This window comes from Dermacentor silvarum, chromosome 2, assembly GCF_013339745.2.
Source record: "Dermacentor silvarum isolate Dsil-2018 chromosome 2, BIME_Dsil_1.4, whole genome shotgun sequence".
NCBI lineage: Eukaryota > Metazoa > Arthropoda > Arachnida > Ixodida > Ixodidae > Dermacentor > Dermacentor silvarum.
The window spans coordinates 221,661,175-221,683,388 of NC_051155.1; the positions used below are offsets into that span (position 1 = coordinate 221,661,175).

Genomic DNA, 22,214 nt, shown 5'->3' on the forward strand with positions numbered 1-22,214 from the left:
TATCTCAAACAGACCTCCCCATCTTACGTAACACAAACCAAACAATGGACGGCAAATTGTTGTGAAAGAAAACAAAAAAGGCAAGAAGAGTTAACAACATTTCTCTTTCTTTCTTGCATGAAAGCATGACTTGCCGGTGAAACTGTAATTGTGTGAGTCACGCGAAACATCCATAATCATTCTAGTCTTCCGTCTTGGATTCCTATGTGTCCTCCTCTTTCCATGAGGTGAACCCCAAAAAACAGAGGAGGCGATCAGGGATTTCTTGAAAATTTCGCAGTATTTTTTGTCCTTTCTTGATTTAGAGAAGAAAGTGCGATTATTTTATCGTTGTGAGATTTCTTCTTCCTTCATTTTTGTCGGTCTCAAATTGAGTACTGTCATTGCCTGAGGAAGAAGCTCACGTTAAAATTAGAAACACACATCGTTACGAGGCCTAATGCGGCATTAGCCGTCTCACCGCATTTGTTACAAGTCCGGGAAACCGAAGCGGAAGCTCTTTCGGCAAACAAAGGAATGATTATACGAATGCGAATATGGTGCCGGCGGGTAATAACAGGCTCATATAGCAAGAAATGATAGGAGAAGTCCCGTAATGAAACATTTTTTTTTTTCTCTTCTACGTTAGTACATGCCTATTTTACCGTTCAACTGGCACCAACCGAGAGTTTTCGTGGGAACGAAGTTTTTCGTATCGGTTTACACAGGTCTGGTAGCTGGTGATTAGAACGGCACGGGATCTCGCGAGGCCATTATCTAGCGCCTAAAATGGCTTCTGTTTACCAATTGAAAGTGGTTCGTAACAGAATGCGTAAAAAGTTTAGACAGGTTATTTATTTCTAGAAAATGAAGCCGGTCTGTTTTCAAACTTGGTGCGCAACATCGGAGCGCCGCTATACGTCAGCATGACGCAAATCACATGAGGTACACTGCAAGATGAAGACGTGATTATTATTATTATTATTATTATTATTATTATTATTATTATTATTATTATTATTATTATTATTATTATTATTTTATTATTATTATTATTATTATTATTATTATTATTATTATTATTAAACGCTCTAAATATCCCCACTGGTCCTCATCTGAAGTTATAACTGCCCTAAAGTATAAGGATCGCGCGCACCGTAAATCCAGAAGTCCTGCGCCTAATGAGTAGAGAAAAGAATTCCACTTTTTTCGAACTCTCTGCAAACGCCTCTATAAGCGGGATCGTGACTCGTATATTGCATTCTTGGAGAAGAGCGCCTCCGACCGCCGGCGGAATTTTGGAATTATATCCGCAAGCGCTCGAGTAATCTCGGAAAGCATTTTCGCCTGCTCGACTCTATATGAGTAGACGTCCAAGCAGTCGCGGATTGTTTTGCTGTCCATTTCTCTTTCTTATATAAACCTTCAGGTTTAAACACTAGTGTCAGTCAGCAGCACACAACGGCTCCTACATCTAGTCCTGTGTTGTTTGATGAAAAGCTGATGAGCGAATGCCTTAAGCGCTTGAAGCCTTCCCAATCCTGCGGCCCTCATTGTGTCCCCTCCGCAATTTTAAAAGCTTACGGCAGTATATAGTTGCACCAGTATTGACATCTATACTTAATAACTCTCTGAATACTTCCACCTTCCCTCGCATGTGGAAAATTGCTCGTGTTTATCCTGTATTTAAGTCTGGCTGTAAAACCGATGTCTCAAATTATCGCCTGATTTCTCTTCTCTGTGCCACGTCTAAGATTTTTGAGCTTGCTCTTCGCCACGCGACCCTGCTGCGTGGTGAACCCCTGACGATCGACCGATATGTTTTACTTGTCACCGTATCGGCCACGTCGCCCGTTATTGCGCCACCCGCTGGTCCTCGGCGCCTCGAACGCTGTCTACCCCTTAAACCGCCGTCCCGAGAGCACCCGCATTCCGCCTTCAACCCAGACCTATTTCCCCAACGACGGTGTTTCCCCCAGGATAAGTAGCCGCTCGCCGTCGCCGCGTGGTCACCAGTCACGCTCGCCTCCAGGCCGTCGGCCATCGTCGCGCTCACCACAGACTCGCCGCCCGTCGTCCTCCTTCAACCCTGCTCGTGCCTATCAGGAAAAATAAACAATGCAGCGCCCGGAGGTGACGCTGCATTGACGACTGCCACCACAAATCCACTTCTGACGCTGCCGACAAGACGAAGCTTGTTAGACGTTGATGTTGATGGCGTAACTATTTCTGCACTCATTGATACTGGCACGCACATCTCTGTAATGAGTGCAGATTTTCGTCGATGCCTTCATAAAGTGCTCCCGCCTGCCGCCTCCCGCATCCTCCGCGTCGCTGATGGAGGGACTCCTGCCGTTCTTGGGATGTGCACCGCCCGCGTCTGCATTGCTGGTCATCCCACTTCCGTCGAATTTGCCGTCATCGAGAAGTGCCCCCATGACCTTATTCTCGACTTAGATTTTTGTCCACTCATTCTGCCCTCATTGATTGTGCGACCGGTGCTCTTCAGCTTGAGCTGCCCCCTCCTCCCGACAGTCCAGCTGACATAACGCCACGCTTATGCTCTCGCCACCACGTTCGTTTGCCGCCTCAAGCTGCTACATACGTTACTTTGACGTCTTCACATGACATTCCCGATGGTGACTACGTCTTGTCTGCGATTATCGACGTCCTGTTAGCCCGCGATGTCGCCCTGGCTCACACCATTGTTTCCGTTGCTGACAATACGGTGGTCGTGCCGCTTCTCAACGTCAGCCTGTTGACTCAGGTTATCCCGCAAGGCATGTCGCTGGCCACCATTTCCGCGCTTGACCCCTGCAAGATTGCCACTTTGGATGCCGATGTTTCGCCGCCTTCTTGCTCGGCTAACTTCGCGCCTTCGTCTCTCGACGACATTAACAAGATGATTGCTCCCGATCTGACCCAGGCGCAAGCGCAAGATCTCTACCGGGTCCTGGCGTCCTATCGTGACATCTTTGATTTTGACGGCCGTCCTCTAGGCCAAACATCTGTCGTGGCTCATCGAATCAACACTGGTGACGCCACTCCTATACGCCGACATCCATATCGCGTATCGCATCACGAACGTCAAGTCATCCAGAACGAGATCGACAAAATGATTACAAAAGACGTCATAGAACCTTCATCTAGCTCGTGGGCCTCCGCTGTCGTTCTCGTGAAAAAGAAGGACGGCAGCTGGCGTTTCTGCGTTGATTATCGGAATTTGAACAAAGTCACTCATAAAGACGTCTACCCTTTGCCTCGTATCGATGACGCCCTCGACTGCCTTCATGGAGCCCAATATTTTTCTTCCATCGACCTTCGGTCTGGCTATTGGCAGATTTCAGTCGACCCTATGGACCGCAAAAAAACTGCCTTTATTACGCCCGATGGCCTATACCAATTTAAGGTCATGCCGTTCGGACTGTGTAATGCCCCAGCAACTTTCGAACGTATGATGGACTCGCTGCTGCGGGGATATAAGTGGTCCATCTGTCTATGCTATTTAGACGATGTGATTGTCTACTCGCCTACGTTTGAGAGCCACCTCACCCGTTTATCGGCCGTTCTTGCCGTCTTCCGAAGAGCCACCCTTCAGCTGAACTCCGCCAAGTGCCGTTTCGGGCGGCGCGAGATAACTATGCTCGGTCACCTTGTCAGTGCTGCCGGTGTTCAACCAGACCCCGACAAGGTGCGAGCAGTGCAACAATTTCCCGTGCCGCGTTCAGCCAAAGACGTCCGCAGTTTTGTAGGATTATGTTCCTACTTTCGTCGCTTTGTCGGGAACTTCGCGGACATCGCCCGCGCTCTTACGGAACTCTTGAAGAAGGACGTTCCTTTCGTGTGGGGACACGAACAAGCAGCCTCGTTTTTTGCCCTCGTCCGCCTACTCACTAGACCACCAATACTGGCCCATTTCGACCCCTCGTCACCTACAGAACTTCGCACTGATGCCAGTGGTCATGGAATTGGGGCTGTCCTTGGCCAAACACAGCACGGCAAGGAACGTGTCATCGCCTACGCCAGTCGCCTTCTGTCCTCGTCTGAAAGAAACTTTTCCATCACTGAACGCGAGTGCCTGGCTTTAGTGTGGGCTGTCACCAAATTCAGACCTTACTTGTTTGGCCGAACTTTTTCTGTAATTACAGACCATCATGCTCTATGCTGGCTTTCGTCACTGAAGGATCCGTCTGGACGTCTTGGCCGCTGGGCATTACGGCTTCAAGAATACTCGTTTGATGTGCACTACAAGTCTGGACGATTATACCAGGACGCTGATTGCTTGTCCCGTCACCCTGTCGATGCTCCCGACCTTATTGAACCTGATTCCGACACCTGCGTACTGTCCATCCTTGCTTTGGATGATATCCAACCGAACAGCGACGAGACGCGTCCTTACGGCTTATCATCGACCGTCTTACCTCTCCATCACCAGACCATTCTGTTCGCCTATTTGAGCTACACGACAACGTTCTGTATCGTCGTAATCTCAGCTCAGATGGCCCAGAGCTTCTGCTTGTCCTACCTCGCCATCTTCGCTCCAGTGTTCTTCATCAGCTTCACGACGTACCAACTGCCGGTCACCTAGGTGTCTCGCGTACTTACGCCCGCATCCGACGCCGGTTTTTCTGGCCTGGCATGTACCGTTCTGTGCTCCGCTACGTCGCTGCTTGTGAACGCTGCCAACGCCGCAAGCGCCCTTCAGCGCTGCCTGCAGGCCAGCTACAACCTATTGATATCCCTGCAGAGCCATTCCTCCGCGTCGGCCTTGACCTTCTAGGCCCTTTCCCTACGTTCATCTCGGGAAACAAATGGGTTGCGGTCGCGACAGTCTACGCCACGCGCTTCGCAATCACCAGAGCTTTACCGACAAGCTGTTCTACAGACGTCGCTGACTCTCTCCTACACAACGTAATTCTACATCACGGCGCCTTTCGGCAGCTCCTCACCGATCGCGGGAGGTACTTCCTATCAAGAGTAGTAGATGACATCCTTCGTGCTTGCTCCACTGAACATAAGCTCACCACCAAAGTGTGACGGAAGCGAGCTGGAGGCGAAGGATGTATTTACAAAATATATACAGAGGAGGCTAGGGCAAGGGACGTCCGATCCGGGCCAAGAGCTAGCGTTTTCATCGTCGTCTTTGTCGCGCTGCCAATCATCGCGTTGATCCATGTATGGATTGCTCCGCAACAATATTGTCTTTTGCTGTGAATAACGCATTGATCCCGAATCAGCATGGATTCCTCATCGGCCGCTCCACTATCACAAATCTCGCAAGTTTCATGCCACAGATCTCCTCGCCCGTACACTAAAGGGGGCAAGTTGACACCATTTATTGTGACCTCAGCAAAGCTTTTGATGGCGAGATGATAACATGATCTATCTTATTGGTAGATCATGTTATGTTAACGTCAATGACCAAACGTCTTCTTACGTGGCAACTAGCGGCGTCCCTCAAGGATCAGTATTGGGACCACTCCTTTTTAAAATTTTTATTATTGACGTTCTTTCCGCCATTCAGCATTCTTCATTCCTTCTATATGCCAATGACATCAAGATTTTTAAGGCAATTCACACTGTTGATGACTGTCGCATCCTGCAGTCTGACTTGTTTTCTTTTTCTAAATGGTGCACAGATAATAACCTAACCTTGAATGCTGCTAAGACCTAAGTCATGACTTTCACCCGCAAAACAGCAAGCATTTCTTTTTCTTATTTGGTAGATTCTTTACTATTGTGTAAGGTCCGTGAGGTCAATGATCTCGGTGTACTTTTTGATACAACCTTACACTTTTCAGCTCACATTAAACGCGTTGTAATGCGGGGTATGCGCACTCTTGGCTCTTTTTGCAGACTATCGAGAGAATGCAATTCTCCTACACTGTTCCGCAAGTTGTACACAACCATCTCTCTTCGTGGACTCGAATACGCGTCGGTCGTCTGGAACGGCATCTCTATATCCAACAGTGACATTATAGAGTGGGTCCAAAAAAAGTTTCTAAGCATATTTTATCACCGCTTTGCTAACACGGACGCTGGACCTTGCTTCTGCACTGTTGGATTATTGTCATTGCCCTTACTTCGATGCCGCCGTAATCGGGCTGACCTGTTTCTTTTCAAACTCATTTACGGTATCCTCATGTGCCCCGAACTCCTCAGCTGCATCATGTTTCCGCGCAAGATCACCAGAGAAAACAGGCCTTTCTTTGTTGCTGCCTGTTACCACCAACACTCAACCCTCCACAGAATACAGAGTCTTTATAAGGCCCACTTTCATGACCTTGACATTTTTCACAATTGTTCTTTTCCGAGCTTTCCGTTGTTGTGTCTTAGTTTCACATATTGTTCAACTTCCCTTCTCCCCCTTTTTCTCATGTATGCATTTTGCGCCTTGTTGTATGTACACTCTCCTTTTCAAGGTTGTTATTGTTTTTATTCCTTTTTTTTTTTACTGATATTCCCCTGCTGTATTTTTTTTTCTTCTTGTTGTTCTATGTATGCGTGCGCCAGCACTTAGACCTCACGGTCGTTCCTGGGCACGATAAATGATTGATTCAAATGTTTAATTGATTAACTAATGTGAGCCATCCCGTTCAAGGGCCAACCAACCAAGCTGTTCATTTCAATCCAGTTGATACTTCTTTTTCTCTGTTCATTACCAGTAACACACCTATACTCTATCTGAGTAGTTCCTTGCAACACTGTGGAAACTACAGGACTCCTTAGTCAATAGGAAGGCAGAATGCCCCTCAAGATGTGTTCGTCCGCACCGCCTCGCCTTCTCAGTGTGTGCCTTGCCGTCCCATCGATACATGCTCCACTACTGGTAGATTGAAATGAACGTTTTGGCGTTATAACCATAAGCTGCGTTCATATGAGTGCGACAGCTGGGGCTTCGTTCCATCTAAGCGCTTTCTAAGCAGTTCCTTGCAGTCTCCTTAGCCAGCAGAAAGGGCGAACGCCCTTATAGAGATGTTCACATTCGCCGCATCGTCTGATTGACGTCTACTTTGCGTTTGCTCGCCATTGTTATCGCTTATCATCCTAGAGCCGAGTACTGAATTAATTATGCAGTTAACAATTAGGCTTTACTAGCGTTCCGCGCCGCGAACGCAGCACCGGTGTTAATTCTGTGGCGCCATCTACCAAATGGAAATCAAGCCACTTTTATGGCTAGGCTTCCGTAGTCCTATAGCAGCGTCACGACAAATAGCTGATCTCGATAATAACGACAAAGCACACCTATTGTTTGCGCGGAGCGTGAGATGAGACTAAGCGATGACGGATTTTACCATTTATTTCTTGCCGTCAGAGTGGAGAGCCACATAACACGCGAGAATTAGGATCGAAGCGGGCGGTCTGGGTTTTATGGACGCTGCCGTATGCTGCTGTGTAATCACGGTTACGGTCATGGTTAGGGCGCTATCACGGTTACGTGCGGTAATCGCCGCAGTAATTTGCGGTATGCGATGTGCACGCGCAAAGGGCCTAATAAGTCGCGTATCGCTGTAACGTATTATGTACCAAGCAAAAATAAACGCTCTCTAATCCGGTTAACAATCTGACATTTACTCCCGGAACTATATTCTGCTGCGCAAGTATATTGTCTGTGTATTGTTCACACCTCGTATCTTCGGTACTGCTTCGTAACTTCGGCAGTGTTAAAAGTTACTTCTGAGACACAGTATAGTCACTTAGTGCATGAGAAGTTTAAATGATGAATTAAAGTACACAGTTCTTCTTTATTTCGCTTCTTTTTGCTCAGTGTGTCATGTCGAGAGTTCATCTGCATCCACGTGCACAGTGACATTGTTTACATCATATTTTTGCAATCACGACACAGCACGCTTGCCATATTGCGGTATGACACGTGTAGCTAATGAGCTGAATTTTAACAAAGTTGAAGTAGAAAGACACTTATTTTGTTGCGAGGTGAAAAATAGTGTACAATAGACAATAGCTAGAGGTGACCCAGCGTAACAATTTATTATGCAGAATATAGCAAATATCTCCGTGTGAAAAAATGCAACTATTTGTCTCGCAATATTTCGGGGTAAATTTTTTTTAAAGAAGACAAGACAGAACATTCTGTTTTTGTTTTTTATTAACCGGGATAACTTATAAATGCACCGTCCTGTGAAGGGTGCCCAATTTTCAGCTGATCATGAGAAAATTATTCGCTAATTGGGAGCAGTAACAATCGTATTACATAACGCCGTATTCCAAAATTACGTATACCTGAAATTTGCGCAGTAACAAAAAAAGAGTAAAACTGTTTATCAAAACAATTAAATTTCTATGGTAACCCTAATTCAGGCTGTAAAGTGAAAAAAAAAAAAAACACCAAGTGCATGTTTTGCATCGCACTGTAAATGGAGCAATCCAGTCCTTATAAGCTGCACAACAGCAGCTTGTGATTTTTTAAGTAAGCTGTAAATATTACGGGAGAAATATGAAAGCTGGAGGAACAGCTGCCCGCAAAATTTACGGGAACAAGTTGGCAGCCAAAATTCACGGTGAATTTTCATAAAAAGAACGGGCAATCATTTACCGTGTAGAAATGTTATCAATAAATATCTATCCTGAGCTATTGAAATTTTTATGCACTGCGTTAGTACAAATATACTATCCTATAAGGGTCTGCCTGATCTAAGCCCATTCTGTATTAAATCATTTATTTCCCACCCACTTTAACAGCTTTAATTATATATGGCTAGCATTGCCATTCTATACAGGGTGTCCTAGCTATCACGCAGCACGATTTAAAAAAAGAGGAACGGCGTTGCGCGAAGCAAACCTAGTGCGTATTGTTTCCAGTGCAGTGGAGTAGCCGCCAGTAATTTTTTCGTTACTGAGATTTAATTAGGCATTCGTAATTAATTATCTAACTCGAGAAGTACTGTCCTAATTATCAAACTGTCAATGAGAAAGGTATAGAGCACCATGAAAAACTACCGATACAGCGTTCTGTTGCTCAATACGTGGTACATAAATGTGTTTTTCCGAGTGTGAAAGAAGCCCGGGAATATACGCAGAATTGCTGTGCGACTGGCCGCTCGAGGCACTTTGCGTGTATTCGCGGGCTTCTTTCATGCTCGGAAAAACACTTTGATGTAGCACGTATTGAGCAACTGAAAGCTGTATCGGTAGTTTTTCATGGTGCTCTATACTTTTCTCATTGACAGTTTGATAATTAGGACAGTACTTCTCGAGTTAGATAATTAATTACGAATACCTAATTAAATCTCAGTAACGAAAAAATTACTGGCGGCTACTCCACTGTACTGGAAACAATACGCACTAGGTTTGCTTCGCGTAACGCCGTTCCTCTTTTTTTTTTTAATCGTGCTGCGTGATAGCTGCGACACCCTGTATATCACTGATTACTGTAACTGGCCTGTAGGAGCTCGTCTTAATCTTTTCACCTTTGCCCTTGCCGATAAGCTTCATCCTGCTTTCATGCCATCAAGTCAGAAATTTCTTTCGTTTGACAACTTGCTCTATGGCACTGGTTAACTGTGCCTTACTCTTTGGGCCCAGCTATTTGATCATCTGGTCCTGCTGCAATGTTGTTAGGGGCATTTTGTACTGCTTTTTTTTCAGTAAAAAGTTGCTAGACTGAATTTTGAGCTCTCACGCTTTTCTGTCGCTTTTCTGTTCTGTTGCCAAAGTTATCACTAATAACATCACTTATGTAGTGCAGCGCATCGTCTTTTTTGAAGATGTTACCTTCTTGATCCCTTATAAACGTCCGAAATTTTGTAGTTGCTACTGCTAGTGACATTACAAGGTTCTAGAATATTTTTTTTTGGTACGCCTTTACCTTATTTTGCGAATTTTATGCAGCCAAATGAAACTTGTAGATTTATTTTATTTTTGTTGCACCAGCTTGCTCCCACCCTTCTCTTTCCCAGGTACTTGTTCCCTCTAAGCTGTACCAATTATGTCTGAATCTCAACTTTTTAGCTTCTCAAAGATCTCTAGGCTCCCGCTTACGCTCTTCTGTAGCCTTGTTTTTTTTTTTTTTTATTTCCTCGTTCCCGTGGCTTTCCGTTTCCACTTCAGGGATATTTTAGCCGCGTTTGTCTCATCTGCTGCTGCATGACATCTATGAGCTCCTTGTAATCTCAGACCGCTGTAGGAAAGGCCTCCCTTCTCTTTTCTACGCTTTTTGCTATCTCTGATATTTGCTTTTGATTTTGATTTAAGCATTCTGCTGCTTCCTGTTCCTTGTTCATCTATCACAATTTGGACTAGTCGTTCGTAAACCCGTTCTCATACTAAGGCGTAGTCGACACATGACTGCCTTAGCGTTCCCCTCTAAGCAGTACCTTTTCTTTCTGTAACCTCAAATTTTTATCTTCTCAAAGGTCCCTAGAGTCCGCGTGCTCTCTTCTATCGCCTTGCTTTATTTCTTCGTTCCTGTGGTTTTCGTTTTCCACTCCAACAATTTTTGAGCCGTGTTTCTCTCATATGCTGCTGCATGACGTCTACGAGTTCCTTGCAATCTCAGACTGCTGTAGGAAAGGCCTAATTTTTCTTTTCTACGCTTCTTGCTTTTGATTTCAAGTATTCTGTTTCAGTTGCCTCGGTGTCTTGCGCTGGGTGTCTCTCCCAAAAGTTAAGGTTATACGCCTATGATCGCTACCCAGGAAAACTGTTCCTTGTTCATCAACCACCATTTGGTCTAGTCGTTCGTAAACCGGTTAGTGTCCATACGTGTCTTAGTCGATACATGACTGCCAATTTATTTCGCACCAAGCGCGCTACAGGCAGCTAAGTGGTTCAGCGCCTAAGCGGCTAAGTCGCAGAGGCTGAGCGTCGTTCCACCTCCCTATATCTATCACCGAGGCTGTATCATAAGTTAAGCGGGTAAGCTTTGCAATGCGTGTATAAATGTCACTTTTGTATTTGTTGACGTCATTTCGGTACCCTAGTGTCCATACACAATCAGCAGCATGCAAAAGATGTTTCGCGTACCCTACTCTCTTTCTCTCTTCTTTCTCTCTCTCTCTCTTATTATTATTTTTTTTTTAGCGACACTTTCTTTGCCTTCTCTCCTTGGTTGGGAGTGGCCGCTACTGCTGTCTGCTGCTGAGTCGGTCCGGGTAACTCGGCGGGATATATTTGCCGGACCACGCTGCTCCTACAACATATATACGAATGTTATATTGTGCGTCGAATGTAAGTACTAGCAAACAAGATTGTGTAACGCCTGTAGGCTGAGCAAAAAAGTAGTAACAGTTAGCGCACCTCTGTTCAGCGCAACAAAATAACAAAATTTGGCGTTAGTGTTCAAATTTCGGCATAGTCTGTGAACGGCGTAACAATTGTAGGGAATCAAACATTGCATGAGATTACACGTTGCATTGGATGAAACGGATATATATATATATATATATATATATATATATATATATATATATATTATGAGAGAAACGCTGTGAGGTCGGCCTGAATCAATGTTCTGACCGGCTACTCGGCGTTGGGGGAAGGGGAATGGGAATGGGTGTGCTAAGAAAGAATGGAGAAGGCGACACACTCTGTAAAAGTGCTGCGCACAGACCGACGGACGACCAAGGAAGACAGTCCGTTTCCTGTTTAGTTAACTGCTTTACCGTGTTACAAAGGAGATACTCACGCGTCAGGTCGACGAGCACGGACGCCTCGAAGGGTCCGCCAATGATGTTGCTGGTCTCGCAACTCAGCTCCATGAGCAGGTCATCGCGCGTCAAGGTGTCGATGACGATGGAGCTGCGCACCACGCCGTCGAGGTCGCGTGAGCCCGGGTCCGTCTCGCGCATCAACTCGGCACCATCGCGACGCCATGTCACCGTCGGCACTGGAACGCCTACGCAGGAGAGAACAACATTTTTTTTAATGCAATAGCATTATAGGCCGACTACAGCCACTTCAAAGGAATCACCATCTGGTCTTAAAAACTTGGGCCGATCCCGAATGCAGTGCCGTCTAACACGGCTTCACAGAGCCCTGGCTATAGTGAAGGAATCAATGCGAGACATTCCCACGTGACGCACGCGCCAGACGTTTCAAAATGTGACTTTGGCGCGCGAGAAACGTATTTAGCGATCGTGTCCTAATGGTTAGAGTATTGGGCTGCTGTACTGGAAGACAGAGGTTCGATCTCAGCTTCAGTCACGCGTTTGTTTATAGCGTTATAGGCGGGCTTCCCTAACTGTGGAGATATCTAGCAGGAAAATTCGAGGTGCTGTTTGTGTGGGTGTTGAAGCGTACGCGAGCCGTGTCACGAAATCGCGAGCTCATCTGCTACGCTGGCTCAGTGACTGTGGCGTTATGGGGCTGAGCACAAGGTCGCGGGTTCGATACCTTGCCGCACTATGCGATAGATTAGGTTATAGGACTGAATGATGGGCTAGTTGCTTTTGCATTCTAACTGTGGTAGACCTTTGGTAGAGTGCAATTTAGACCAACTGGCCCAACAGGCACCCATTCTGAAGCTGCCGTCCTTGTCGGTTTTTGTGTCTGTCTGTCCAGCCCACTGAGCTAATTTACCATAGTTAGGTTTACATGCGCTTTGAAGAAGTCCGCGCGGTTGGTAAATTTGCGACATGTTTCATAACCAAAGTGACTCCATTGCGGCGTTATACTTCTCAAGTGAATCATTTTCGCGAAACACCAAAAAGAACAACGACGCAGGGATGTCCTTAAACAACGTTGAAGAGAGCCAGCTGTATGCAAGACATACCGCTGTATTTAGAAAAAACATTTCAGTCAATTAGAATCGTGCAAACTACTCGGTAAAAAGAGGCATGCCGAAAATCACTCAAACTTGAGTAAAGACAGTACATCCTATGCTTAAGTGCTGCATCCGTAGTACGTACCTTCAAACTGGTCGTCGAACACCAGTCTCAACATGAACTAATAGCATCGAGTGCGCGCATGAACAAAGCAATTTCTCTCTCTCTCTCCCCCAGACACACGCACTTTCTTTTGCTTGTTTAAAAGAGTGTTAAAACAGGATTAACTCAGAAAGTGAAGTCGGTAATAAAACGTGTGATCGTTGAGCACCTGAGCTTATGAACAAGAAACGAGAAGAAGAGAAAGGGAGAGAGAGAAAAGAAAGAGATAATGCAGGGATGTCAACCAGTATAGTATCTGGTTGGCTACCCTACACTGGGAGAAGGAAACAGAAGAATGTAAAGAAGGGAAAGAGAGAGAAATGCGGTGAATGTGTGCACGTGCGCTGAGAGCAACCCGCAGTCAAAGGCGCTCGCGCATGCCAGTCGTTTTCAAAGCACAAAAGCGCCTTCACTGCCTTCTCGCCTGATGATCCGTGGGGACGGAGTTTCAGTCGTGTTTGTTCACTCAGTGAGCGATAATCTAGTTGCCTCGATGCGTTGGACATAGATTGCCTTTGTAATTCAAATTGAGGGCAGTAACTCACTAGGTGGTCAATGTTCTCCTCGCAGTCACAGAATTCACATACAGGACTGTCAACTAGCCCCATTAGTGTTGAATTAAAAAAAAGCAATTTAGGCGAATTCGTCTGAGTTCACGGCGCGATTTTTTGCGGCGCGAAGCACTGAAGTTCCGGAAACAAAAGAAAAATAAAGAACGAAGGCTTAGCGAAAAAAGGGCAAACGCGAGCACTGTGTTTGCCCTTCTTTCGCTAACACTTCGTTCTTTTTTTTTTTTTGTTCTTTTCTTCCTGCATTTCAGTGCTTCGCACTGCAAAGATCACGTGTTGAATAAGCTTTCCTAAAGGCAATCAAACCACAATCGACACAGGAGGGAAGCTTCATGTCGGTGTACACCAGGTGGAGGTCCAAGTTGCATCGAAGGATTTAGTCTGCGCAGTCTGGTGCGCTTTGTATGTGCGTTATTGCACTCAGATAACGAGAGTGTGCAGGCCAGATGGCAAAACTGCCTCGCAGCTTCCGTCCTAAAGAGTGGAATCGGGGCGCAGCGGTCTTCTTCATGTGATGTCCGAGCAGCCTTGTCTGCGTCAACATTTCCAGCGACGCCGCAATGGCCGGGCATCCATTGAAAAGAAATATCATGACCTTTTTGGCTCAAGTCGTGGTTACGTTCCACAATTTCCCACGTCAGTTGGTCGTGAGTTCCACGTGGCTGGAACGACTGCCCACAAATTGTAATGATGGTCTTGAATCGCAGAAGACCACCCATTTTCCAGGACTCTCTGTATTTATCATTTGCAGTGCACCACGGAGAACCAAAAGCTTTGCAGCTGTAGACGTAAGGAAATTTAGTTGGGAGTTAACGCCCGTCCGTTGTACTTGTCTTCTTTTAGTCTCGGCTATTTTGAGCGACCTTTATTTAAGTATGTACACGTAAGGCCATAGGAAGTCTTGAAATAATAAAGAGGATGATAGAAAGAAGAAGGGAGATAAATTCAGATGCTGTTTTGATAGCCAACGTGAAAGAAATGCAGTGCCTAAATATTCCGCAGCAAGCGAAACTGGAGACAAGGTGTGAAGATGGCATTTCGTCTGTTGCCCTCTCTCTCTCTCTCTCTATCTCTCTCTTAAGATTGGATGTATTCGCCCCATATCTAGGGCTGAGAAAATAAGGCAATTCCCCCAAAATTTGCTATTTTTCCGGTCTAATTTCGTGAAACTTAAACGTAAGTGCATTTTGCTTTCAATGAGCTTTTGTTACTTTCTTCGTTCCTTCCGTAATTCGTTCGCTCGGCACACATTTGATCTTTTTTTCGATCTTCTTTTCCGGCATGCAAAGCAGCACAGCTCATCTGATTTTAATAAACGCCCATTCCTTCGCTCATTAATGACTTTTTTTTCATTCGTTCATTGCTTTTAGGCAGAATTACGTAAGCAAAAGTACGTGGCCGCGTCATTTTTAGAATAATTGCTTCATACGACTTTCTTATAGAGCATCAGAGCCTCTCATCGATGAAAAAATATTGTTTGTCTTCTTTCCTTATTCACTGCTCGATACGCTTTTGGCACAAAATAGCAAGAGCTCAACAAACAAGAAATAAAAGGATCGCAGGGCGTGGTGTTTACAAACTTACCGAGAATAGGAGTAGACCGCAGAACGCAATTTATTGCGATCGAGCGACATTTTTCGTCCCGGGTGTACATTTCAGCGAATCGATGCCGGATCTCTTTCATTTACCGTGTCCTGATAAACTGGTTTAGGCGGTATGCGTTTGGCTGTACAAATAGGAGGGTCAATATATTGTAGTTAGTTCCTTATATATTTTAACTTTTTTGCCATCCTTTCTCTTTTTCTGTTCGCACAACTTGTAGCGTTTTCTCGGACGCGCTTTTCCCAGAAAAAGCAGTCTCCGGTACGCGGCGACAATTGTGGAATGAATTAGGGATGCCAAGAATTGACGAGGTGTTTATATATATATTGTGATGATGTGGATAGTGGCGTGCGGTGCCAAGACAAAGTGCGTGACAAGCCAGCTTGAGGTGATGGTGATTGTATGGCAGCACCAAGAAGAGGATTGCTGGTGATAATGGATGATGACCACGTGCCATGAACAAAGAAGTGGTACGAGAGCCCGCAGAGCGTGAGAGCGCGCGGCAGCCTCGAATGCAAGCTCGCAAAAAACGGCGGCTGCAGGCTCGGGTACCGGCGACCGGGCGTCCAGCTACCGTGCGGACCTGGTCGGAGATCCAGCTCGTGGCTGGGCTTTCCTGCGCGCCAGCGGCCTGCTGTGATAGCGGCCTGGTGCAGTGCTTCCTGCTTGGACCGGGACGCCTGAGCTACCAGCCTGCTGAGCGAGCCCGAGGACTGGCGACCGGGCGTCCTGCTACCGTGCGGACCTGGTCGTGTCCCGCTCGTGGCTCTGCTCTCCTGTCTACCAGCGGCCTGCTGTGACAGCGGCCTGGTGCAGTGCTTCCTGCTGGCCACCGGGGCGCCTGAGCTACCTGTCCGCCGACCGAGCCCGACGTTATAGCGGCCGAGGCGTGACAGGCCAGGCGTTACTGGCCAGCTACAGCAGTGGCCTTTTATTCTACCGGCCTCCTGTTTTCTTCCTGCTGCTTCTTTTGCTGCTTCGCGCTCAGCTGCTCGTTCGTCCCGCTGCCTAGCCTGTTCTCTTTCAACCCATTCGCGCAGTTCAGCGCCAGACAAGCCTAACTGTGCTGCAGTGGCGGCTAACTTGTCTAAATCCATATCGGTCTAGTGCTGCGTGTATACACCCGAATGCCGGTCTCCGCGTTTGGGATGTTACTGGCGGATCCTGGCAGGCTCGCCAGATTGTGATGAGGAAACACAACCGACAAACTCGCCGGTGTTTCCAGTTGGGCCCAGGATCCTTTAATAATGACACGGCAGACGGGAGCTTGCTACACGAAACACAGACTTTAACAGACACGCTAGCACGATACAGACTATTTACATACAGACGATTTACATGTACGTGGACTAGAGTCCGCGAATCGTTTGTCCTATATAAGTATGTGCCTAGCCCTCATGCGTCACCACTCGCCCTAGTGCCTCGTCGTTGCGGTGCCCGTGACGGTGGTTGTGACGGTGGAGCGTCGTTGTGGCTTGGTCATGCAGTGCAGCTTCAAGCTGAGCGAGTGCGTCATGAGGAAGAGCTATGCGTCCTCAAATGGCAGATCGCAGCTCGTGAAGCGCTCACTAGCGCTACGACTTTCGGCAGCATGACTCCATCCGATGGTGAAGCTCAAAATGGGGTTATTGCCCTCTTTTCCCCGCCTCCCGCAACCAAGTCTTTAGGTTTGAAAACGGGCGATGAGGTGGCTCAAGGTTGCTTGACGCGTGAGCAAGCATTATGTGCTTTCCATGATCACGAAGCTCGCAATGTCCAAAAAGCTAATGCAAGAACTGCCCTAAGCCACAAAGAGAAATCGCAAGAATGTAATTGTGACTTACTATCAATGAAGTCTTTAGGTACTGGTTGTTTGTTGGAACCATGCACTTCAATCGTGGAGACTGCTCCGCAAACGAAAGTTCATGTGAGCCCCGTCCTCCATGACACAAAAGAAGACACAACTTTGTATTCTGGTATAACCAGCGATAGAGATTGCCAGCAGAGTCACCCAGCCAATCTTTCTCAATCTAGGAGAGTGGACTCCTCCATAAGTTCTAAGGAAATGCCTACTATCCAGTCAATGACCCCAGTGGTACTTGATGTAAGCGTGAGCAGCCTATCTCAACAGCTTATGAGAAATTCAACATGTGAGGTGAACCGAAGGTCTATCAATGAATCGCCTGTAGGTAATAATCAAGCACGTAGTCACTCACCTTCAAATGTGAACGGAGACGAGCAGACAGATGTTCGGAATCTTCCACTGAATCATGGCAAAGTTGATTCGTGGAATTCAACAGCTGATTTCGATTCTAAGATCCCAACAAGATTAGGGATATCAGACAATCGCTTTGTGCAAGCTTACACCAGGCGCGTAGGAGTGGCTGACCTCACACGACGCAGCACATCTGGCGTTGCATGGCGTGCGCGGTTAACACATGAAAGACGGATACGTAAGATAGAGACATCCGCGGTTCGGTTAATTTGGGAGCGGGTAACATAATTCAGTATACCTGCATCGGCATGCTCTACTTCGGACTCTAACAAAGACGTGAATGGTTTTTCGTGTTTCTTGGACACTATTGTTTTGTGCCATCGTGATTGTCGCGCACAGGACTGCAGTTTTTTTATTAGAACTTTAAATTGTGTTAGAACTTTAGATTTTCTTGTGAGAACTTTGGCTTGTGTTCCGAAGTCTCCACGTGTTTTGTCATCAGTGTGTAAACATGAATTGTTTGAAAACCAAGAACTTTTCTTGAACGATCGCACGTGCCTGCACTCATGCACACCCGCCTCCTATGTTGTTTAGAATAGTTGCGGGCAACTATCTTAAGTGGGGGCCCTTGTGATGATGTGGATAGTGGCGTGCGGTGCCAAGACAAAGTGCGTGACAAGCCAGCTTGAGGTGATGGTGATTGTATGGCAGCACCAAGAAGAGGATTGCTGGTGATAATGGATGATGACCACGTGCCATGAACAAAGAAGTGGTACGAGAGCCCGCAGAGCGTGAGAGCGCGCGGCAGCCTCGAATGCAAGCTCGCAAAAAACGGCGGCTGCAGGCTCGGGTACCGGCGACCGGGCGTCCAGCTACCGTGCGGACCTGGTCGGAGATCCAGCTCGTGGCTGGGCTTTCCTGCGCGCCAGCGGCCTGCTGTGATAGCGGCCTGGTGCAGTGCTTCCTGCTTGGACCGGGACGCCTGAGCTACCAGCCTGCTGAGCGAGCCCGAGGACTGGCGACCGGGCGTCCTGCTACCGTGCGGACCTGGTCGTGTCCCGCTCGTGGCTCTGCTCTCCTGTCTACCAGCGGCCTGCTGTGACAGCGGCCTGGTGCAGTGCTTCCTGCTGGCCACCGGGGCGCCTGAGCTACCTGTCCGCCGACCGAGCCCGACGTTATAGCGGCCGAGGCGTGACAGGCCAGGCGTTACTGGCCAGCTACAGCAGTGGCCTTTTATTCTACCGGCCTCCTGTTTTCTTCCTGCTGCCACGTCGCGACAAGGTGCGGCGCGACAGCAGCGACCTAGCCACAACGACGCTCCACCGTCACAACCACCGTCACGGGCACCGCAACGACGAGGCACTAGGGCGAGTGGTGACGCATGAGGGCTAGGCACATACTTATATAGGACAAACGATTCGCGGACTCTAGTCCACGTACATGTAAATCGTCTGTATGTAAATAGTCTGTATCGTGCTAGCGTGTCTGTTAAAGTCTGTGTTTCGTGTAGCAAGCTCCCGTCTGCCGTGTCATTATTAAAGGATCCTGGGCCCAACTGGAAACACCGGCGAGTTTGTCGGTTGTGTTTCCTCATCACATATATATATATATATATATATATATATATAGTTTTGTAATTTGGGATTGGTCGCGAACAAACCAATACATCCACGGCCGCACATGACTAGGTGTGTCCGAACTGTAACACACATTGCACGACATTGATCCAGCATCACATGACAACGTGACTTGCATTGCCAACAAATTTGCAGCGTCTTGCGAGAGAGAAAAATAAAACAAAACAATCAAACAAAAAGCATGCTACGTTGTTTTATTTACAATAGCATAGAAAACATTACGGCGCGTTATTTTGCAGAAAAATACTTGCTCTCAAAGAGCGAAGTAAGCAAGCAATCACGCGAACAAACAAGCGAACAAACACGCGAACAAACACGCAAAACACACAAACAAACATGCAAACAAACAAGCAAACAATTACATGACCGATGATTATTCTGCTGCATCGTTTCTTTGCTGCTGCTATGGAAACTATGGTATTCGACCGTGGCGGGCCCGGCACATTGTAGCAAGTGGGGCCAGCGTTGCCTGTCACGAAGTTCGTAGAATTCGTGATCAATATCGCGAATGTCTCTGTTCGCCCCTCGAGTGACGCTCCTTCGGAGAAACCGCGCGAGGAGATGCTGTTTTCGCCGAACCAGGGCGTCGAATCTACGCAGTGCCAAAAGCCACCAGGGCGGGGCTTTCGAATTATGCACTTGCAACAGCTTTCACCCTCCTCCCGTACAACGCGCCCAAGTACAATGTACTTAAGGTAAAATTCGGCAACGTAGGATGTCTTTCCATTAATTCATGTAATGTTTTAGCAAACAATGTTGATATGGCTTTTCCTAATCGGACCACTACATGGGGAATTCGATAGTCCGAATAACATGTAAGCACCCTTTATAGAAGCATGCCGAAGTTCTAGATACTCATGAGAGCCTAAGACAGCTGAGGTATACAACAGGTTTTCAAATAGGTTCTTATTATACCGACTTATTTCTTAAAAACGTGATAAACTACCTTTCTTTTACAGCGAAACTGTTAAGGGCTAATTCGATCCCCCCGGGATCGTGTCCGCGTGTAGAGAAAAAACTGTCATCATCACCATTTCGGCTCCATTATGCGTGACGGTTAGGCTCCATGTGCGTTGCGCTTTCCCACCAGTTGTGCCTTAGCACAGGTGACAAAGCGGATGACTAACATAACCGATAGGTCATGATATCAATAACATGCCATGGTCGTCAGTTACGTCACGATTAACGATAATAAAATCACAAGCGGATGACTAACATAACCGCTAGGTCATGATGCTCACTTAACATGCCATGGTCGTCAGTACGTCACGATTAACGATAATAAAAGCACGTGTGGCGCATTTTACCCGCATGGATATGCAGGTATTATTATTATATTATTATCTTAACATATTATTCTTATTATTATTATTATTATTATTCTTATTATTATTATTATTATATTTTATTATTATTATTATTATTATTATTATTTTATTATTTGAAAATATATTCACAGGAAAGGGAAAGCGAGGAGCAAGGCAGGCAACTGCCACCGGAAGGGGCACAACGCCTGCCTATACTCTTCAGAACTGAGAAGACAGAAACATAGAAATTGAAGATAGGAAGGAGGGGAAGAAAGGGGAAGAAAGGGGGAAGAAAGAGCGAGATGACAAATATCAAAGAATAGACCAGAGTACACACAGTACAGGTCACACACAGTAGGGCCCGTCACTGCAGGTCACGATATACTAAAGAATGTTAAATAGAAGAAATAGTTTCTGGGTTACAAACATGACCCTAAGTTCGTTACTTATAAAAAAAGCGTAGGAGAGCACGATCAGCCTGATCGCGTCGAGGCACACAACCACTGGTGTACAAACATTCATCTAGTGTCGTTCACCACAGGCCAAGGAGATGGGAGTTCCTGACTAGTGACATGCGCTGCGCACTGAAAGCGGGACACTCCAATACAAGGCGCTGGAGTGTCTCGCCGCAACCGCAAGACGTACACGATGGACTGGCCACACGTCCTTGTCTGTATAAACGTGCGCGCACGTTCACACAGCCAACCCTTAGTTTTCAGGAGTTGCGCTCTAGCCCGACTAGACAAGCTTCGAGCGCGAACACGGGGCGGGAACGTTCCATTTACGACGCGCTGGTCCGGATGCTGCTTCAGAATGTGGCGACGAATCAGCAGACGAGCGTCATCAAGCTTGCACAAAATTTCAGGGCAAGCACAGTCGTCGGGAGTGCAAGTTGAAGCCAGCCAATCAGCCTCTTCGTTTCCGGCCATCCAGGGACAAGAAAGAAAGAAAGGAAGAAAGAAAGAAAGAAAGAAAGAAAGAAAGGAAAGAAAGAAAGAAAGAAAGAAAGAAAGAAAGAAAGAAAGAAAAAAGAAAAGAAGAAAGAAATCACGTGTGACTCGATACAGGCCTCCTATCTGGAGGACAAGAACACGTGGGACGACGCTAGTTGGCTACAAGGCCAACTCTGGGCTTTCCAGAAGGCCCGCGAAGCGCGGAGAGCCTAGGGCTCCTCGTCCCGACGTAGGAGCTCTACACCTTGACGAACAGTCGGGTGTCCTTCAGGACCCTTTTCGGGAATAATGTTTCCCCACCACCGTACCCACGTTGGATATGTGGGTATGAGTCGCCGAGAGCAGGAGCGGGAGACATCTCACAAGATCCTGACGCTGTCGTGCAGTGTGCTGCGCTATGAACGCTGTGGCTCATACGCTAGGCTATATGACGATGGGCGGACTTTGCGCAGCAGACGCACTACTTCGCCATCGCACCGGGCGAAAACAAGACGCCGGTGTCCTTGCTCTTTGACGAACGTGCCGAAGACGCTCAATATAGTCAGTACAATGATAATATATAAATTCGCTATAGCAGTATTCCCTGCAGCAGACCCTCAACAGTCACAGCTTCACTGGCTTCCATCTTCACAGTAGTGGCAGGACTTCGTTTTTTTGTTAGTTCAAATGCCACTGTTTCGACGCCAGAAACAGCGTTATAAAAAACTCATACTCCATCAATATGTCGGCTCCAGACTTGCAGCAAAATAAGCGTCGTTTGTAAGAAGAAAAAAACAGAAGAATGAATTACTCCCGCCTGTAAAGAAGAGGCTAAGCCGAAGAGAGGAAAACAACAACACGCCGCTCATAACCACAACGTGTGTCTCCGTGCGAGATTTCTGTTTCACGGAAAGCGCAAACGCTAGGAGCGTCCTCCTTGCTGCCTCGGAGGAAGTCCGTCGGCCGGGAACCAAGGGCCATTGTGGACTAAAACATTGCACAAGGAAGACACATTTTAGACTTCTTGATTGTACACTTTGTTCTTTTGTTCAGCAAACGTGGATCATGGAACTTCGTTTGTGTTGAGTGGAAGAACCAGTTGTGTCTTTT

At 46.9% G+C, this 22,214-nt stretch overlaps 1 protein-coding gene across 1 annotated transcript in view; it reads right to left on the reverse strand.

Moving 5' to 3' along the window:
• LOC119442699 (hemicentin-2) overlaps positions 1-22,214 on the reverse strand; it is a 295,183-nt gene that overhangs the window by 125,076 nt on the left and 147,893 nt on the right. Inside the window, exon 4 of the mRNA XM_037707667.2 lies at positions 11,624-11,833. Coding sequence (XP_037563595.1) covers positions 11,624-11,833 — 210 coding nt within the window. The remainder of the gene's footprint in view (positions 1-11,623; positions 11,834-22,214) is intronic.